Source organism: Maylandia zebra, linkage group LG15 (genome assembly GCF_041146795.1).
Source record: "Maylandia zebra isolate NMK-2024a linkage group LG15, Mzebra_GT3a, whole genome shotgun sequence".
Lineage (NCBI taxonomy): Eukaryota > Metazoa > Chordata > Actinopteri > Cichliformes > Cichlidae > Maylandia > Maylandia zebra.
Window position 1 is genome coordinate 9091414 of NC_135181.1, and position 20002 is coordinate 9111415.

Sequence of the window (20002 nt, forward strand, 5' to 3'; positions counted from 1 at the left end):
ACATAACACAAAGGGTATTTTTTGTATTAGAATTAGTTTTACGTTATTTGATCCAATCCGTTAGTTGGTCCAATCCGAACTGACAGTGAACGCGCAGTCAAAATTCATTAGTCAAAAATGTTTTTTTCCGCTAGTTTTACAACACACACAGTTAAACGTTATATTTAAAAAAAATATTCGAAGACGTGAAAAACTACTTCAAATGTTTTGAATATTAAAAATATTTTGTATTTTGTAATATTTCTTATTTGACCTTTTTTCTACAGCTAGAAATGCTTACGGCATAATTTTATACTATTGTTTGTGATTGTGTGTAACAGAGAGCGTACAGAAGCAGGTAATGTTAGTTAAAATCCCATAAAATCCTGCAAACGTCATAAAATGCTGGACCCGCGTCCTGTCACGTGCCCTGCTGCGGTCTGATCATGTGACTCCAGTTGCTAAAAATGAAAGCTTTATGTAGCTGTATGAGATTTGTGGCGCTTGTTTTGATCCTTAATTTATTTTTCCAAGCAAGTTATCAGCTGACCGAGCTGCAGGTAAGGCTGGGCTTTCTAAATGCAATAACTGTAGTCTTTACTTCAACAACTCTGTGGCGCATATATATTACTAATAATACAACAGGTTCTGGTGTAACTGTATGTGCCAGAAAGGAAATGGCCAGCAAGATTGTTGTTTACAGGTGTCCCCCCCCCCCCCCCTCTCTTTGTTATGACGTGTAACCACAGGTATGTAACCTGTGTGGCGGGACCATCCTAAACAGCTCCGAGGTCGGTCACTTTTGCTTCTTATCCGCTGGACGGATAGACGGGCGTTGCTGTTTGAGAAATGACACCACAAACGACCCTGAACACATCATCGGGTAGGATTTGCTGCTTTCAGGGTCCGTCGGAAACAGAATTTACACCCAAGCTAAGATTTGTTAAGCTATTTTGTGAATAACTGTTAAAAAAAAAAAGAAAATGTAAATGTCTTTTTCCTTCTAGTGACTTCCAATGCTGACTGTGTATTAACTTGTGGGAAAGGTTTCGTCTTCATAATCTCACTAACAGACAGGAGGCTGAGCTGGAGGTGGCAGAATTGGCAGTGCTAGCATTTTCATTAGGAAGTACAGCTCAATTTGGGTTTTTTGGAGACACAGTTAGAGAGGCAAAGCTGAGATGGTTTGGATAGTGGGATATATTGGACAAAGGGTGTTGAATGTGGATCTGGCAGGCAGAATAAAAAGAGGAAGACCACAGAAATGATTCATGGATATAATGAAGAAGCACATGCACAGTTGGTAGAGAAGGATGCTAGGGATAGGGTGAGATGGAGGCAGATGATCAAATTTGGTAGTGACCCCTAAAGAGTGCAGCTGAAAGAGGAAGTTCTTCATTATCTGAACTTTATTTGTGTTTTTTGTTTGTCAGGTTGGATCTGTCCAACTGTTCACTAACTTGTGTGCAGGATCTTCAGGGAGCATCAACAGCTTTCATGATGTAAGAACAGTAAATACAGTTTCACATCTTTTTTTGCACAAATAATCCTCTCGTCTGCACGCAAAACAACAGAAGCTCCTGCTTACACATGCTTTTTCTTTGATTGTAAGGTTATTTTTAATTCAAAAGGAAATAACTGCTCTTATCGCTACTCCACAGTTTACATTTCATATGAAAAATTGTAGTAAAAGCCTGTATTGGTGTACCGAGAAAGACAAATGACACATGTGCAGGCGATTCCTCAGAATGATCTTCATGTTCATAAAAGCATTCTTGAGCAGCAGGAGTTTAGGAAAGTTTCTATTTCTGGCCATGCATAACAACTTTTATCTCCCCTTCTGGCAAGCACTAAAATGATTTAACTTCACAAAAAATAAATATAACTGAAGCAAATAAGGAGGACACAGGGCGGCTGTGGTTGAGCAGTTTCTCTACCAAATGGTTCACATATTGAAGTATCCTTGGGCAAGATGTATCAAAGTTAAACAAAGTGTTTTAGGCATAGATACAAGTGCAGTGTGACTGGATGACTGATAGTTGTACTAGAAAGTGCTAGTGTTTTTATCTATGTGGTCGCTCTTTTAAATGCATCCTATAAATGTTTATATTACAGAGACCTCTCGTTCAATCCCCTTGTCAACATCAGTGATACAGCTTTTCAAGGATTTAATAAGTTAAACTACATGTAAGTATTTTACCCAAATTATGACAGATTCTCCTCAGTATTAGATTGAGATTTTTTTTTCTAACTTAATTTCTCTGTAGGATTTTACCACAAAATATAGATTGTCCGGGAAGCAACACATCTTGGGAAAAGGTTAAAATCAAAGAGGGAAATCGCCATTGTGAAGGCCAAAGGAATATATGCAACGAGACTGGACAACTGTGTAAGTTCCTAACTTTTGCTGTGACACATGCCATCTAAAACTACAGTTAAATATGTTACACGTGACATCTATTCATACTTGTTGGTAATCCACAGCAATGAACTGTCCAGAGAACTCCCTCTGTGCCCCCTTCGGCCCAGGCTTCTTTGAGTGCAGCTGCGCTGAAAACTTCCGTGGATACAAGTGTCTTCGAGAGGTTGGTTCTGCAAGCAGCTTTATGCAAATCACCTTTTGATGCTAAGCTTTTCGATTATTTAAAGTTGTGCATTTGTTAAAACTGTCCATAGGGGGAGTTCCCAGCTCTGCAAGTCTTTGGGCCTCTTGCAGCTTCTACGGTTGTGATCTCGGTTCTTCTGTGGGCCACCCAGAGACGTAAAGCCAAATCACTCTAAAGCTGAACCTTAGTCAGCTGGTTTTAATCTCAAACTGACTGTTCTTAAAGGGAAGATACTGATAGGGGAAAATGCTGACAAAGTCTGAGGGGACTTTTACAGGGCTTCTTTTAAATGTGTTTTTATTCATTTTACACCTTTTTGAGGTCTGTTGTATTTTTTGTTTCAAGGAAATTTACACGTTTGACCTCAAAGATGTTTCAGTGCAATTTTAAAGAAAAGATTTGCTCCGCATTTCAAATATTTTTGTCAAAAATGACCACTATTAGCACATCAATTATATTTGTAAATGTATTTGACTGACACCATGTGATAGAAGGGAAAACACTGTGTTTTACAAAATCCTTCAGAAACTATGTGCACTTACACAAATACTGTCTTCAGTCCTAAAACCTGTCTGGGCAGACGTGCTGAATTTCCACTTTACTGACAGCAAAGACTAAGTTTGTTTTAAGGGTGCAAGCTTATTTGACATCTTTAAAAATTATTTTAATAGTCCAATAGGTTAAATTCCTTATTTTTTTTTCTATGTAGTTGAGCGACACAAAATCCTTTCTTTTGCAACAAACCTCTTTTTGAAGTGTGATGTTTTTATTTACATCTTTAATTTCAATTTCAGACAAAACACAAAATGTGGAAGATACTTGTCTGTTACAGCCACATTTTGTTTATAGGCCACATGTGCTAAATGTCTTGAGATTCAAGGGTAACCTCCTTTGATACTCTTCTCCAGTGAGATTCAGGGTTCTACTGAAGATTTTAAAACAGGATATCTGTTTCTATGCTTCGAGTATCATGTTTACATTATGCATATACAGGATTTAATTGTACATTAACTGATTTTCTAGCTGTTAAAATGTTGTGTTCTCCCATTGGGAAAATTCAGTGTTGAAGGGCAGCTCTAGTTGCTCTATGTTCAATACATTGCTTCTGGCTAAATAAGTTGTCTGAATGTTAATGCACTGACTAAATATTGCAACTACGGTAATAAATAATTCTTGTAAGGAGAGAGTGCATCTACAGCATGCAGAATATTTCTCCTGGTTTTAACTGAACTTGGTGACGATATATGAGCAGTGAGAACATAAACTCCTAGCTGCTTTACCAAAAACTGTAGTACCTGGTTAATGTCTTACTTTTCTTTTGTCATTAAACCTAACTTTATGGGAGCCATAACATTTATCTGATGCTTCAACTCCAACTGTAATTAGGAAAAATTTCTGTCTTGTTTCAAATTGCATGCCATGGTTAATAACTAGTGTTGTGACGCTCAGTGGGATTGTATTGACAATTAAATGTTCTGTTTCTAATAAACAGTGGGTCTTATAACATCTAGCACTACTTTTTTTTTAATAAACAGAACAGCCTTGTCACATTAGGCCAGGAAATATATTTCCATTCATCCAATACTACCATAAAAACACACATGGACTCAATTTAAAAAGCATATGTCACTTCAGATATATATTTATTGCATGCTAAAAGCACAATTTGTTGTGTGTGTACAAGCTCTGGTGCACACAAACTGAGTTGTTCACTGGTCCACGTTTTTGACTCGCAGCACCACGGGGACAGAGGTACACGGGATCATCCCGAGCTCTGTGATGACTAGATCTACGAAATCAGGCGGCGTCACGTCGTAGACCAGGTTAAGAAGGCCGAGAGAGGACTCGTTCTCCCATCCCTCCAGCGGAGTCGTTCCTTTACGGGTTACAATGAGGTCGTCGGGGTCATCTGGAAAGCAAAGATGAGGATAAACTGGTGTATGGAAATAAAGTTGAGCAAAAGGACAAATTGAGCTGAAAGGCTCGCAGACATTTATGTAGCAACTGAACACTTTCCATACCGAGTTCATTAGATACAAAGGAGTCTGTCTGCACCCTGTCGCAGAACTTGTAGGTCTCACAACACACCAGCACAGGCACATTAAAAGCTTTGGCCACCAGAGCTATCTGTGATGTCCCCACTCGAGACATGACGTAACCATTAGCCAGTAGAGCATGAGCACCAAGGAAAACCTTTGACACCTAGAAGAGAATAAAGAAACTCATTGTGCTTAGAACCAAATATTTTGGGGTTTACTCTAGTGTAGCTCCATGATTACCTCTGGAAGGATGTAAGAGACAGCAGAGATAAGAACATAGGTGCAACTGATGCCTTTCTGGACCAGGCGCCTCAGGGCCTCCTTGCCCTCTAGCCGAGGCCTGCTGTCCACAACAATAACACGGAATTTTCTGCTCTTCTCAAAGGCCTTGCAAAGGATGTGGTTGACCAGTGACGAGCTGTCAGGGAGGAGAGAGGAACATTTAATGTCAGGACAAAAATGCGGAAGGAAGGTTGCATCTAACCAAAACAGGGAAGAGAAAGTGTTAAGAATAAACAATTAAGCAATGCTCGCTAATAAAGAACAGATTTAACAGCTGAAACCAAGTACATGCACGCAGCTTTTAGAGACTTACCATCCATAAACTAGGATCACATCTCCATCACTGATCTTTTGTTTTTCTATGGCGCACTTGGCAATAGCTACACCAGCGAGAATAATCTTCTCATTAATGTAGGACTCGATACAGTTGAGCAGTTTGTTCTTTGCCTAAAAACAAAAGGAAGTGCATGAGTTCTCAAGTATTGGAAACTTAAAATGAACCACACAGTGTGATAAAAGTCTCACTACTTAAACAGATTATGTGATTGCAAATACACGAGTGTCACTAACCTCGTCTTCTTTACAGTTACTAGGAATATTAGAGATCTCCTTCTTGATGTATTTGATTGCATTACCCATGCTGGCTGACAGAGGGCGACACTGATTCAGAAAACTGAAATAAAAACAAAGCAAAAGGAATGATTTCATGTGTTAAACCAAAAACGTGTCAGTAGTGTAGGAAATAATGATGAATGACTAAAATCAGTATTTTTCTTCCTTTACCTGATATAAGGTTTTAGCTTGTTGACCAAGTCTCTTGATAGCTCTTCATTTTGAGGTGTAGTGTAATCCCTTATTACCTGAAGGGAAAAATGAAACACTGGACTTTGACTGGGCCATTACAACATTCTTTTCTTTTCCAGTCATTCTGTTGTAGATTTGCTGCTGTGCTTGCGATCGTTGTCCTGTTGCATGACCCAATTAAGGCCAGACTTTTAGGTGTCAGACAGATGGCCTCACATTGACTTTACAATACTTTTATATACATAGGAGCTCGTAGTAAACTCAGTGACTACAAAGTGCCCAGGTCCTGTGGCTGTAAAACAAGCCCAGATGCAACTTTGAAAAGCTAAGCTATACCACCATATTCTTTTTAGAAAGAATAAGCTTTCCCTATGACAACACTTCCAAACAAACCATACTTGTTCAGTGTTTTTCTAACTGTACTGTCATGAACTCACTGAGGCGTGTAGAGTCTGAGATCTAGTCCTTGAATTTTTTTTTTTTTTTGCAGCTTCTCTGAGCATTACACGCTCTCAACTTGGTGTGAATTTGAGATTGTATCTACCTGATTTTAATGACCAGATTCACTTTTACAATGTCTCCTGATAAGTAAAAACATGGACCCTCTCCAATACTGGCCGACTTCTTTGTAACTGACTGCAGTCAAACGGTCACTGTGTCAGCCTTAGCCTTGCCCATGAGAGAGGGAACAGTGGGGTTTGAAGAATGAATGGTCTATGTTGGGACTGTACCTGTTTGAAAGCATGCAGCAGGGCGACAGAGCGAGCATTGGATCCTGCAACAATGCCGTGTGAATACTGCAAACCCAGCCTGACAATAGCGGGATGAATCACTGTGGAAGGAATGCTGCAAACCACAAAAGAGATTTAAGGAAATCTTAAGAGGTTACATCTTATAACATGACATAAACAACACACTGTAACATACAATTTAAAGTCAGTTTACCTGAGTTGCTGTGTTAGAGGAGCTTTGCGACTGTACTGGTGGAGATGAGAAAACAGGCTGACTTTGTAGCCATAATCTGAGCGCAGTGGGATCTGAAATGCACAAAATGTACACCAGGTCAGAGATTACAGCTGAGTTAATGAGGTGAAAACAGGGAGTCTGTAGACTGTGCTCATTAAGAGTTACATTAAACTTTGAATTCTGTGTAGACCTAATAGAAAGAAAACTGACAAAATTAAAAATTACTGTTATAATAAATTATGACTAACAGAACAGCAGCAAGCAACGGACAGCCTGGTGTTTCGGTGACCACAGCAAACAACACACATACTGTAAAACCTACTTGCCAACTTAACAGCTGTCTACATGGAAGAGATGTTTTTACATCTCTACCATTAAGTTTGTAACAACCAACAATAATGGGTTAAACCGGATTAAGATAACAGGTTAGCAACTGAAACAGAACCAAAAAGGTTAAAGGCACACATTCTGTAAAGCCAGACGCCGATGGCTTATACCTTTTTAGCAGCATAGTGCTCTGGTGTCTGAAAGAAATGTTGGATACAGTCACATGCAATCACAACTGCTGGTTACTGGCTGCAATGACTCAACCAAATAAAGTTACTTTATTTTGGAGTTACTGTACAAATAACAGGAATTCTATTTATGTATACAACTGACTGACTTTTGTTTAATTAGAGAATGTCTCAGATTTAACTAGTAAAAGCTTAGATTTCCAAAAACGAACCATGCACCTGCAGGAAATGTCACACTTCTGTCCAATATAACATGTTGTAAACATACCAGCAGTGTTTTTTTCCATCAACTGAATTTGTTTACAATACAGTATGTTAGATTCAAACAAAAATAGTTACTTGAAGCATCCAAGATCAAGCCATTTTCATAAAATAAGTCAAACATTTCCCGATGAATCTATCCATCCTTACAACAAATTAAAAGGTTACTTAGAATCACTATGTATCGTGTGTATTCAGTGTGTCTTGAATCATTTTTAAGGGTCTTCAGAAGTTCCTCACAGCAATACTGACCTGTTGCCTTTCCAACTTCTTGGCAAGTTTCTTTAAAACGTCTGGGTTGTCCACTTGAATGTGTTCAGGGAGCCTCTTCACCACTGAAAATGCAAAGAGTGTTAATATTCTCCAGTTTGCTGACGAGCCAAAAAATTCTGCTGGTCGTTTGGGAGATGCTAAATAGCTGTACTGCGAAGCAGGATTTTATGTTATCCAGGTATTTGCACTGTCAAATTTGAACAAAGACTAAGGCTACATTCACACGTACAAGGGTATTTTTGGAATCTGAGATTTTCCGTTTTTAAAAAAAATCCCGTCCACACGTGCAGTTTTAAAAAATATCTCCATTCACATGTAAATAGGCTAAACTTTATCAAGTCTTGTCTAGCCTTACTGACCAAAGCACTTAAAGCTTACACTTTTGATATATTATTACGTTACAGTCATTTTCCCCTCTTACACACTCATATTGATTGTCTGTCTGCAGCAGCTGTATTGCTTTCAGTCTGTATTACATGTTTAATGTCTTCATATTTTCCCATATTTCTGTACAGGTTCACCTTCCAAAATCAGTCGCTCTACTGCTGATACACTTATTACCATTGCCACCGATATCACATGACCTTGACCTTTACATTTAACACTTCACTGGCACCAAAACCTTGCTGGTGAAGTTACCACCAGTCAGTCTTGTTTCAGCATATTTCCCTGCAGCCAATCATGAGGCCAACGTTTGACCCTACAACAATCACTGATCACTGTTAGTCTGTATTTATCACAGCCAGCTTCTGTGTTGGCAAAAACAGCTTCTCAAAGTTCTACAGGTAGCTGTCTGTTGTTCTGACTTGATTATTTTGAGTTAGATTATCCAAAAGATAAAACTGAACGCGCAAATGTTAGGTGCAACAGCAGTACCTGGCTGCAGATCACTGGGCGGAGCTTTTGGTTTGCTCGTGGCTGCCTGCTGTCCTGTCTCTCCCTTCTTGGTCTGTTTGCTGGCCCTCTCAGCCTCTTGCCGAGCTCTCCTCTCAGCTTTCAGCTCCGCTTTAGTCTTTGTTGGCTTGTCCGCCGGCACAGAAGCCTCCGAGGCAGGCACAGAAACAGGTGCAGTAGCAGGCACTGCTGAAGGAGCTGACAAAGACCATAACAGACACAGATGTTAGGATAAAGAATGAATCACACTGTGCACCCAGATACAACAACACTTGCTGCTGCCTAAATGGGAGGCACCTTTCTGCACTGTGGGTTGTGTCGGGGGCTGGGATGCTGGAGCTGCTGAAGTGACCGGCTTCTTCTCCTTCTCATTTTCCTGTGATGCCTTGTCATCTTTTTTCTCTTTGATTTTTTTCTGCTGTTTCTTCTCTTTCCTCAGCCGTTGCTTTTCCTCCTTGGTTAGGTCTTTGCCTTCACTCTGTCACGTGACAGGAAGAGGCGTCAAGAAAAACCTAACTATTAAGGAAAGCATTTATCCACACAAAAGGCTGTAATAAATTTCAAGAAAACACCTAGACTAACCTTTGCGCGTTCGATTTCATCTTTCCTCCCGGGTCCGTCTGTAAGACGAGCAACAGAGGATGATAATATTAGGTTATTTAGCATTATAACGTAGTTCTGTTACTTTTTCCACAAGAGGCGGTGATATTAAGGTCGAGTCTGTTAGCTGCTTTTAGTTTGCACCGTGTCAACGAAATCAGTAACAAAACAAGTGTAGTGCATCATCGTCACAGCACAGTGACAACTAGAAACATGAGTATTGTACATTTTAAAACTACTCGAAAAGATGATGCAATACATTCTCTGTCTACGGCATGAGTACCGTTTACATGCTCTCGACGCTAACGTTAGCAGGTCTAGCATCTGGGAAATTAACTTTGCTACCAGCTAATAACAAAGTCTACATAATAAGCGCTGTGAGTATGAGATACTTCTTCGTAACTCCTGCAACTAAAGAATAAGAACCAAAAGGAAAAACCAAATGAACTACAGCTATTTACACACTCTGAAACCCACCTATCACTCCACTGTCAGCCATGTTTACGATGCTGCTTCACCTCCTCTTCTGCTGTAGAAACTACTACCATAGAAACGTATATCGCCCCCTGGTGGATGACGTTGTATGTTGATGAGTATGTGCACATTAATATTAAGCATATTGATTTGCTCTCCTGATATTTAGACTATAGTATTGATATTTTAATCTTTGCCTTATGCCCATTAAACATTAATACTATTTTCCAAATAGTATTAATGTTTAATGGGTGTTATTAAGGCTCACTCAGTGACATACTGTTATTTATTTTATGTTTAGATGTGATTCTAAAGGCCGAACTTGCTACATCAACAAAAATAAAATAAAATCTAAAACTATTAAACTTCCTACATCATTAAGTAGCCTACTGTGAAAAAGTCTTGAGCATTCCCTTATTTCTTTAAACAAAAAATCTTTTGAGTATTATACATATGAACATTACAAGGGGAAATAAATAAATAGTGTTATGTATATACAGTTTTGGTTACTGCACGTAGAATTAAGTACTGCACAGTGATTGCACAGTAGAGGGAATCACTGTGCAATACATAGAGGGAATATTGAATATTGAAGTGAATATTGGAATATTGATCTGGTCAGTTAAGTAGCAGAGGGGGTTGTTGATCAGTTTTATCTGTTTTGGTGTGAATAAATTCACAACAGGTGCACTAGAGAGAAAACAATGAGACACCCCCATAACACTAATTATTTTACAGATGGAGGCCACTAACCTTTTTTCCAATTCTGGCATTGAAATGTCACATTGCCAGAAGGCTTGATGTGTCTCCTTACACAGTCTCAGCAGCAAGGAAGAGATTCCAAGAGACAGGCAGTCACTCTAGGAGAACTGGACGAGGTCGTGGAGGTCCTTAACCCACCAACAGAACTGGTATATGCTCCTTTGTCTAACAAGGAACAGGGTGAAATGAACTACAAACTACAACCGGACTGATTAGGAATGTTATTTTGGTGACTTTGCTGTAATGATAAGGGCAAAGGTTCATAATGAAAATCCATCCATCCATCCATCCATTGGGTAGGAGATATGTAAACCCTGGACAGATTGCCTGTCTATTCCTGATTAAAATGCTGACGTTAAATATCAGTTTACTGTCTATATTATGATCCAGTGAATTACAACTTCAGCATCCTGGCTTTTGGTCAGTGATTTCAATAACAGCAGCAGATTTAGCTGGTTTTGACAAAAGGTTTGAAGTGAAAAAGTTGGTAAGGGATGTGCAGCGCTGTTCTTTGTATGCTTATTTGCATCCCCATTACATCTGCATGCTTAGAGGAAGTTTATTTTCATGGAGACAGCTGGAGTGTCATTTTTGTGTGTATATTATCCTCCATCACAAAATAGACTGAAGACAGATTTTATTGTCCCACATTGTAGGAAATTTGGATCAGGTTTCCACCCAGGCTGTATTTATAAAAAATGTTTAAACACACATGAAATATGAGTGAAACAAGAACAAAAATACACAGACATAAGCATATGTGCTATTTATAGACCTATACAGTAGAGTGCAAAATAACTGTAAAATTCATGCAAACACTAAAAGTAAAAAGATCTGTCATTTTTTATTGATACATCCCTACCTCATCATTTAAAACTGAGCTTGAAGTTGGGATAAAAGAGATTTATTCTAGCTCTAGTCAGGCAGCACAGTGATATTCTAAACCTCCGAGTGGTACTTGGTGTGTAGCTCATATAGCGCAGGGTTATTAGATTGTTGGCTTGCCTCTGCACAGCCTGTTTGTAAATAGTCTGCAGGCATGTGTACACTCCACACCCACACAGAAGGCAACCTAGCTAGAAACAGCATATTACTGTATATATACATCATGCGTGCTATCCATGGTACTGAATTCTCTGGCCCGGACTGTAATATTAGCTTTTCCCATCTATTCTACAGTGTCTATCCCTGCACTGCTACACCTGCGTTCTTTTTCTGTTTAAATAATTTACTAAGTTATACTTTGCTGCCATTTTAGGCCTCATATTTATATCATCTCATACTGGGTCAGAGTCTATTCTGCAGAATAAGGTGGACTCAACTGCTAGACTTAATGTATCGTTGTGTTTTTCCTCGAGTACACAATGGACTGAACGTGAATCAGAAGAACAGGAATTCAACACTGTACATCATCAGTGATCTTTTATTTGGTTTCTAGTCACATATTACCATGGACAATCAACATAGTGCTCCTAAAGAAGATTCACGTTGCATCTGTGCTGTAAAATCTATTCTATTCACCACCTCCAGATTAAGCAGCGCTACACCACAACGTCACTGCGTGTTTGACTCCCAGCCGGTGTGTGCTGACTGAATTCACGGCGCAGTAGCTGGTTGAAGGGGACCAAACCTCACAGAAACACCTGACTTGGTTCCGTTTGACCAGCCACAGCAAGGCGTGTTGCTTCAGCTGCGAGTGGCAGAGCAAGAGGCAGAGCAGGAGGGGAGGGGCAGTCAGGAGGAAAGGTTACAGGGGTAAAGGTCACGGAAAAAGAGGGACATGAGAAAGACGGTAGGAGATGGACATCATCTGCAGGCAGTAAGGGCTGCTGAATCCTCTTCAGTCTTACCTGATGGAACACACAGAGAGAGAAAAGGAGAAGTTACAGCACAGGAACAAGTGCCTCCGTGTTACCAAGCAAATAGTTCCTATTTAGAGGCTTGAGAACTCTGACAGCCGGTGACATCTCTCCGTTTCCTTCCAAATCCAGCCCACGGCAGTGAACTTTCACCCTCAGTGACAGCTCCTGCATCTCTGCCCTTCCCTCCCCTCTTCCCTTTTTGAGAGCTCTGCGGTTGCTATAATGGGTGACAGCTGTGCTCTGTCAATCCTCCTTGACTGTCAGCAGTTGGGGCAGGGCAGGAATTTTTCAAGAAGTCCCTGAGACCCGATCAGCGGCCCTGGGAGTAATGCTAACTGCACACGTGCCTGAGCTGAAGGAGAGGGAACAGGCCTTTCACCTGTTGTCCTGCCACACACACACACACACACACACACACACACACACACACACACACACACACATGGTCATGAACTCTGACACCCCCCAAATGGTAAATGGCCTGTATTTGTATAGCTCTTTACACAACACACACACACACACACACACACACACACACACACACACACATACGCACACACACACACACACACACACACACACACATGGTCATGAACTCTGACACCCCCCAAATGGTAAATGGCCTGTATTTGTATAGCTCTTTACACAACACACACACACACACACACACACACACACACACACACACACACACACACACACATATAAAGTAGACAGACACCCTCACACAATTTTCTGAATGAAGACAAATGAAAGGACAATATGAGAAATGTCGACGTCGATGCTCAGGTCCCCTTGAAACCACACACTTCCTTACATTCCATAAGTGGCGTATTAATATGGGGATATAAGGAAGCATGTGCTCACAAGGGACAACAACTGGATTCGCTGCTCCTCGAGACACAAAGCACCCTTTCATAGCCACGCGTGAAGAGTAGCGGGAAGAACCGGCTTAACAGCGGTTAACTGTGACAGAGTGAGTGAGTGAATAAAGGAATAATGGAGCATGAGAGGCACAGAATGGTGGCTTCTATCATCTCCATGAAGCTAGAAGCAATTTGTATGGGTTAAACCTGACCATTGTTTTATTAGACAAATAAAAAGTGAATTTTCTGACACTGACAGATGACGGGACTGATCATACTGGCAGATACTTGATGGATAATGCCAGTGTGATGCTGCTGAAATGAGTTTAAATAACTCAGGCGGGTGAGGCAAATACCGGTTCCCATCAAACAAAGGTCATCGTCCTTTTTTTATTTCCCAAACATCGTGCCATGCCAAGTCAACGTGATGCCGACAGTTGTGTCAAGTGATCCTTAAAAGCGGAAAAAATTCAATTCATTTTAATTGCAACCCCTTATTAAAATAGCTTGAGCTGATTTTTAAAAAAATGCGTTTTACTCACCTTCGTCTGGTCTCCTTGCGCCTCCTCTTGTGGTTTTCTCACGGTGAGTAAATGGGGTTAAGATGAAGGCCTCAGTCCACCTCTCCTTCACAAGTGGTGACTTCCTTGATAAATCTAAACACTTCTGAACCAAATGGCCACCAGAAAGTCTGTCTCGTCTACTGTAATTAGACTAGGACGACTCCTCTGAGAGGCACCAGATTTCCTGATTCTTTCCTGCATCACATCTCAGCTTCCCCTCACCTGACACAACTGGCTGCCATGTTGTGCTGTGTCTTCAGTAAAAGTGAGAGAAAGCTGGTTTGATACCAGATTTTTACTCATATTGTGCTGAAGTTAAGCTGAAACCACACAAGCACAGTAACCCGAAGATTCTGTTGCCTGACATATGACTTTGTCTCTTCCTGCGCTGTGAACTAAAGTTTTAGAAGGAGAAATCACAGGAGTGATTCAAAAACAGACAAAACTCAGACCAACCTTACTCCTCATCCCTGAAGTTGTCCTCTGCCTTTTATCCACCCTTTAAAGCCAAGCTCATGAAACTAACCCTCCGCTTTCTGAGAACCACTCCCCGGCTTCACCCTCAGCTCTCCTGTGATCACCCATCCTCCTCTGTATCTGGTCAGTGGATTGTGCCCACAGCAGGCCTTGCAGATCGGCCTTTTCTATGGCTCCAGGAGCGGCCCCCTCCAATGCGGCCTCCCACCTGTTGGTGTCCTTTAGAAGCCCGGGCCTCTCCTGCGCCTCCTGTCCGGCCCAATCAGCGCTTTGACAGAGGGGAGCCAGCCTGTGAAATCACACCTCTCAGCTGTTCACACTGGGCTCGAGACATCCTACACCCCTGCCGTTCCTCTGTTCAGGCCCCCCCCACCCCACCCTGCCTCTATTTTACACCGAATGTCAATGGCTCCTTTTTGGATAAAAAAAAAAGAAAGGGAAAGAAAAAAGAAAAGAAAAGGGGATACAGGGAGAAACAAGGAAGCAACTGCAAGAGGGGCGTGTTTTACTGGGTCTGGGGGTACAGTCAGAGCAGCAGTTACGGCAGGCCGTGAGTCACAGCCGAAGCCAAGGTTGAGTTTCAGCCCTCTTTGGCTTCTTTGATTCACTTTAGCTTCATTGCATCGTTTACCGGGGAGGAAAAAGTGACGTATGTGCTTATCAAGTTCACAAAATAACATTTCAGGCCCCTTTATGCGGTGATTCGGGCAACTGAAACAGGTCCCTTTGGGAGACATCACATGATAAGAAGCCTGTATGCTTCACAGTGCACCAAATGTGGCAAATGCTTTGACAAACTGTAAAGTAAACCTCTGTCCACGAAGCATGGCCAGTAGGATATATAGGTGCTCCTGTGGCATCATAAAAAGAAAGCAATAAATTCTTCAGTGGCCACAAGATGACCATTCTGCCACCATGACTCTTAGAACGCAAGCACTCGATGTGAAATGAGCCACTTTAGGAGGCAAAAATCCAAAGCCTGGAAGAATATGTCTTTTCTCAGGATACGTGCTGCCATATAGAATGACAGGTCTGAAGGTGTGACAGCGCTGAAGCATCTACACGCACTGATCACCAGCAGTGTAGAGGCAAACAGACCCAGGCTCAGGGGGTTCATTTTCCTCTGCAGCAAGCACAAGCTGCTCCACTAAGGTCAACACCTGTGTTCTAAAATCAGCGCCGGGGTTGGGTGTGATAGGAACCCGGGCCTCATTCACAGAAAGCTCAAGCTCAGAGAGAGGGGCTTATATTGAAACCTAACGCTCTCGCTATTTTCGAGGCACTTGCCGTCCACAAATAGCAACCTGGCTGCATCTTTGTGGCTCCCGTTTTTTTTTTCACCCCACAGGATGTTGTCTAAATTCGACAGTTGTTCAATATTTCCCATGGCGCCGAGCCAGGGTGTATCACAAATGCAACATTTCCACTAATGCCAGCGATGTGCCACGGCCTTGCTTGTTACATCTGAGCGCTTGGAATATCAGATGACTTTTGTTGCTGAGTGAATTCTTGGTCGCTCGCACCGGACACGATGGTAAAGACACAAATCATAATCCTTGTGTTCCTCTTTTGCGGGAACAGCTGATCACTGTCACATACTGGCGCACAGGCCGGGGCTTTGCCAGCGAACGCTCTCATCTAATCATCTGTTTCTCCTTCATCATGTGTCATGCATCATTCAGAAGAGCTCACCTTACCCTCTGATTTTTTTTTCATCTGTCTACACCTTTTCTGTTTTTTGTTTTTTTTTATTTGACTTCCAGTCATCCAGTCTGGTGATTCTTTATACTTCCAGAACTCACTGTAAACATGGACACTGGATGACAGGATTTTGACTTGCTCACCAATTTTGAGATCAATTAAATCAACATGGGGGAAAGTCAGTGAAGGGGCTTAAGTGCCCAAGCTGCATGTTATCTTCAAATTGGGCTAGGGAGGTTATTTTTAACTACTGTTCACATACCGGGGCCCCCGTTTGCTAATCACTTTGTTCCCCTCTGTCATACCCATCTGCCCTGCTGCCAATGTCCCACTGCTTCTGGGGAGGTCACAACACACTTCACTTGGCAGGAGGAAATAATTTCCCTCAGGACAGCAGACAGGAGCTTTGAATGATGAACTCCAGAGCAGTTTCTTCAACAGCGGATAATATGGAATTCTATTGGTATAAATAAAGTGGCAGCTGACACCAGACCAGATCTTGCGCATGCACACGCACACGGAGTGACCCCCACCTCTTTTAGCAGGAAAGCTCCTGTAGGAGGTAGTGGTGGTGGTGGAAGGTGGGGGTGGGGGGTTAATAAATAACTTAATAACTTAACAACAAATAACTTAGAAGTAAGACTAAAACTGGGATTTGAGATTGTAAAATTGGCATCATGGCAACAGATAATAGCTTAAAGTGTCTAAAAAATTCACACACATTTTTTAATGTATTCTAAAGGCACACTAAAAGATTAGGAGCTGGCCTAGTTGAAAAAGCAATAGTGAGCTGCTTAATCCTGACAATGGTAAGACGGTACTGTGCTGCTGACTCATTACGTGGTCTGATATTAATGGCGCTCTCTGTCCTTCCCTGGGCACAGCAGTTGCCAGCATCGAGGTTGACACAGCTGCCAAAGGAAGCCCGGTCCGTGTGGCAAAGCAATGGAGCAGAAAGGTCAAAGGTCAGCAGCATTTATGCTGAAAGAGAGAACAGGTGATGGAGAGGTGAAGGAAACTCGCCCACATGATTCAAGGAGAGGACAGAAGGATTTAAACGGATGCTCTGAGGATGTGAGATTTAGGAGTGAGGAAATGCAGCAGTTGGTGACGTCAGCGTCTTTATTGTTTGGTGTTTGGTTAGAAAACAGCAAAGAGTTTTCATTTCATTTCACCAACACAGAGAAAAAAGCTTGTTATTAATGTGGCACCCTAAGTAATTCAATTCAAGTCAGTTTTATTTATATGGCACCAAATCACCACAACAGTTGCCTCGAGGTGCTTGGGACTAGGCTTCAGTCTGATACTGAAGCCATCCAAAGGTGCCAAAACAGGAAACACATCCCACACTTTTCTCACCAGCCCGACAGTTAGGACATGAAAGGGTTCTGGGTGTTACACTGGAGCCTGTGTCACCCTAGAAGGGCCTACTGCAGCAGTCAGAGGTGACACATGAGGTCTGATTTTGGACGATAGCAGGGGACAAATTAAGTACAATTTTATTAAACGATCATATTCACTGTGCTATTGTACCAAAGCATGGTAGGATGTTTTGTCAGCTCAATTACATAATGGCAATGACAGGCTGAAATGACTTCGCAGGCAAGCATATCTAACTGCTAATATTAAAAATCATAGCATCTATTAGTATTAGAAATTACTAAAATGACTTGTTGGAATGTTTCTGTAATGGTTAATCCACAAGTATGTGCCAGCTCTTTAATCAAATAATGTTTTGAGTGCTAAAATGTAACTATTGTTGTTATCCATGAATTTTCAAATTGACTATTTGACAAAATGTTTTTAGTTTTAGATTAAGATGCCAAATTATATTTATTTATTTTCATTTCTGAACAGAAAAAGCAGTTTTAGGGGTTTCTGAAAACCTGATTTCAGGTTTTAATCCTGCCTAATAAATAAAAATATGATTTTTTAAACAAGTTTTTGGTCTAATAAGTTTGTTAAACACTGTCTTTCAAATAATAACTGGATCACTTTGTGAATGTTTCTTGTCATAGAAACCAATACCTGAAGGCGATGTGACACCATACATCCTCCTGTGTATCGATATACAGTATGTGTGTATATAAATAGTAGTAAATCAGATGGAATTTTTACTAAATGCCTCACTGTAGAGGATAATAAAGGGTAATTATAAGGGAAGATATTAAACTGTTACTTGTTCAGGCTCATTATTTCCTCGTAAAATTTCTTAAACTGAACCATTTAGTTTGGATAAGGTTTAACAACTATGTTGTGTATGTAATAAATATTTAGTTTATTTTAATATTTATTTAAAACAACATATGCATTATTGTTGATAAAACAACCAAGTCTTTTACAGAAACAGAAATCATCAAGTGCATGAAACCATTAAAAAAAGGGACTTGATATAAAAATGATACAGCCTAAAAATTAAAAGAATAACAGGATAGTAATTAAAACCAGCAAGAGGGCAGCAAAAATATAACACATTTAGTTTAAAACCAATAAAATAAGCATACATTCAATAAATCAATCAATAATTGACACTCGTTTTAAACAGTGTAACTACGTGAAGATGCTGTGCACATTTCCATCACAGTTGGTCATGACAAAAGCTCAGTTTTTTCTCACATTAAGCATTCCTTTTCCACGTGATACTTTGCGGTGGCTACTGGCAAAAGAATGAGCAGCCTATGGACACCCAAGCACCCGTGGGGGTCGTGAGTAAGTCAGTTGTCAGCTGACTCCCACCAAAAGGGAACGACAACTGCAGGAGAGCCAGAAGCAAGGGAAGGAAGAGAAGCAAGAGAAGCAACAGCAGCAGTGGCACGGAGATGAAACAGAGATGAGTTTTATGGTGGTCAAAGAGTGCAGGATCAGCTGAATCAGCCGACCAGCTGAGAACACTTGAAGTGAGAGTCAGCAGTGACCATTACGGCAAGGCTGGGATGGTCAATTTGGTAAAGTGAATCCGTTGGGCATCTTTCTTTGCCTTTAGACAATAATTCTGATGGCAAAAGAGCCAAATGGGACAGGCAAAAAAAAAAAGGAACGGGAAAAAAAAAAAAGAGAGAGAGTCAGCAGTGAGCATCGATGATGTCTGTTCTGTCCAAGTGTTGCGCTCTACCATCTGAAAACTGCTTTTCAGGCAGTTTGGTGTACTTCTCAGTGACTGCTCCTCAATACATCATCTGCAGAGATGCTGAGCGGACACAGGCAGAATTGGAAGGAGCCCTTTGTGGAAAAAAAAAATCCTTTAACATTAACATTTAACAAGTTATTTCATATTAAGGCAATAACAATTTCAAGATTAAAACAAACACTATTTTTTAACACTTCTGAGCAGTTTAGGTATATAAATGGTCACAACAAATTATTTTTATCATTCCAAATTGCAATTATGATAGTGTGGCTTAAAAAGAAATACAAGAACGACTGATGTTTTAAAAAAAGTTTAACATTAAAAAACTATTTTTCCTGGAAAAGACGCTGGTGTTGTGTAAATTTAATGCTGCTTATATTACACGGATAGTATCAAACTCGCAGTATCTCCATAACCAGACAGTTCAGCCATATAAACTCATTTGGGGGATGTAAGGTCCTAAAAGTATTTCAGGTTATCCTGTTGACTGCTGGAACAAGATAATAAAATTCTTGCTGGTGTTAAATGTGCACTCATTAGTACAAGATCAAAGGGCGACTAGGGTACTTTTGCATGTAAAACTGAGCTACCTTTACATGTGTTACATGTATCTTCTTCCACTTATAATACTTGCTAATATGGTGCTGATTGCCAATGTGGTTATAAAATTTTGCTGATTAAAAATGTACAGGATATCTGTGTAAGCATGGCTGAACAGCCACATTTGATCCTGTCATGTTAATTTTTGATTTGATATCATGACGCCTTAGACCAGGGATGCCACACTCATTTTACATTGAGGGTTACTTTGATATTAAGTGGGCCAGAGGAGTGAAACTGCACTTTCTGTCAGTGTAAAGACATTTAGCGACATATTTAATCCCAGATATATCTTGATATGAGATGAAGTGTAATTTCAACAGCACATCTCAGTCTCTATACATGATCAAT

At 40.7% G+C, this 20002-nt stretch overlaps 2 protein-coding genes and 1 long non-coding RNA gene across 3 annotated transcripts; 1 reads left to right on the top strand and 2 right to left on the bottom strand.

Annotated features, from left to right (window-relative positions):
• The first annotated feature begins 397 nt into the window (after window positions 1–397).
• On the top strand, window positions 398–4089 carry atraid (all-trans retinoic acid-induced differentiation factor). The gene is made up of 7 exons (XM_004541889.3): window positions 398–539; window positions 729–862; window positions 1413–1481; window positions 2095–2166; window positions 2247–2368; window positions 2464–2564; window positions 2656–4089. The coding sequence occupies exons 1-7, from the start codon at window positions 447–449 to the stop codon at window positions 2758–2760; spliced, it is 696 nt and encodes a 231-aa protein (XP_004541946.3). The 5' UTR covers window positions 398–446; the 3' UTR covers window positions 2761–4089.
• Window positions 4090–4211: 122 nt separating this feature from the next.
• On the bottom strand, window positions 4212–9787 carry eif2b4 (eukaryotic translation initiation factor 2B, subunit 4 delta). The gene is made up of 13 exons (XM_004541888.3): window positions 9697–9787; window positions 9202–9239; window positions 8917–9097; window positions 8602–8817; window positions 7705–7787; window positions 6656–6747; window positions 6442–6556; window positions 5690–5766; window positions 5477–5579; window positions 5220–5353; window positions 4865–5042; window positions 4607–4787; window positions 4212–4494 (listed from the first exon to the last, which is right to left on the bottom strand). Exons 1-13 carry the CDS (start codon window positions 9716–9718, stop codon window positions 4295–4297), a joined length of 1620 nt encoding a protein of 539 aa, XP_004541945.1. The 5' UTR covers window positions 9719–9787; the 3' UTR covers window positions 4212–4294.
• Window positions 9788–11858: 2071 nt separating this feature from the next.
• LOC101472088 (uncharacterized) lies at window positions 11859–14566 on the bottom strand. The gene is made up of 2 exons (XR_190951.4): window positions 13726–14566; window positions 11859–12305 (listed from the first exon to the last, which is right to left on the bottom strand). It is a non-coding gene; the product is annotated as an uncharacterized LOC101472088 (long non-coding RNA).
• Window positions 14567–20002: the final 5436 nt, after the last annotated feature.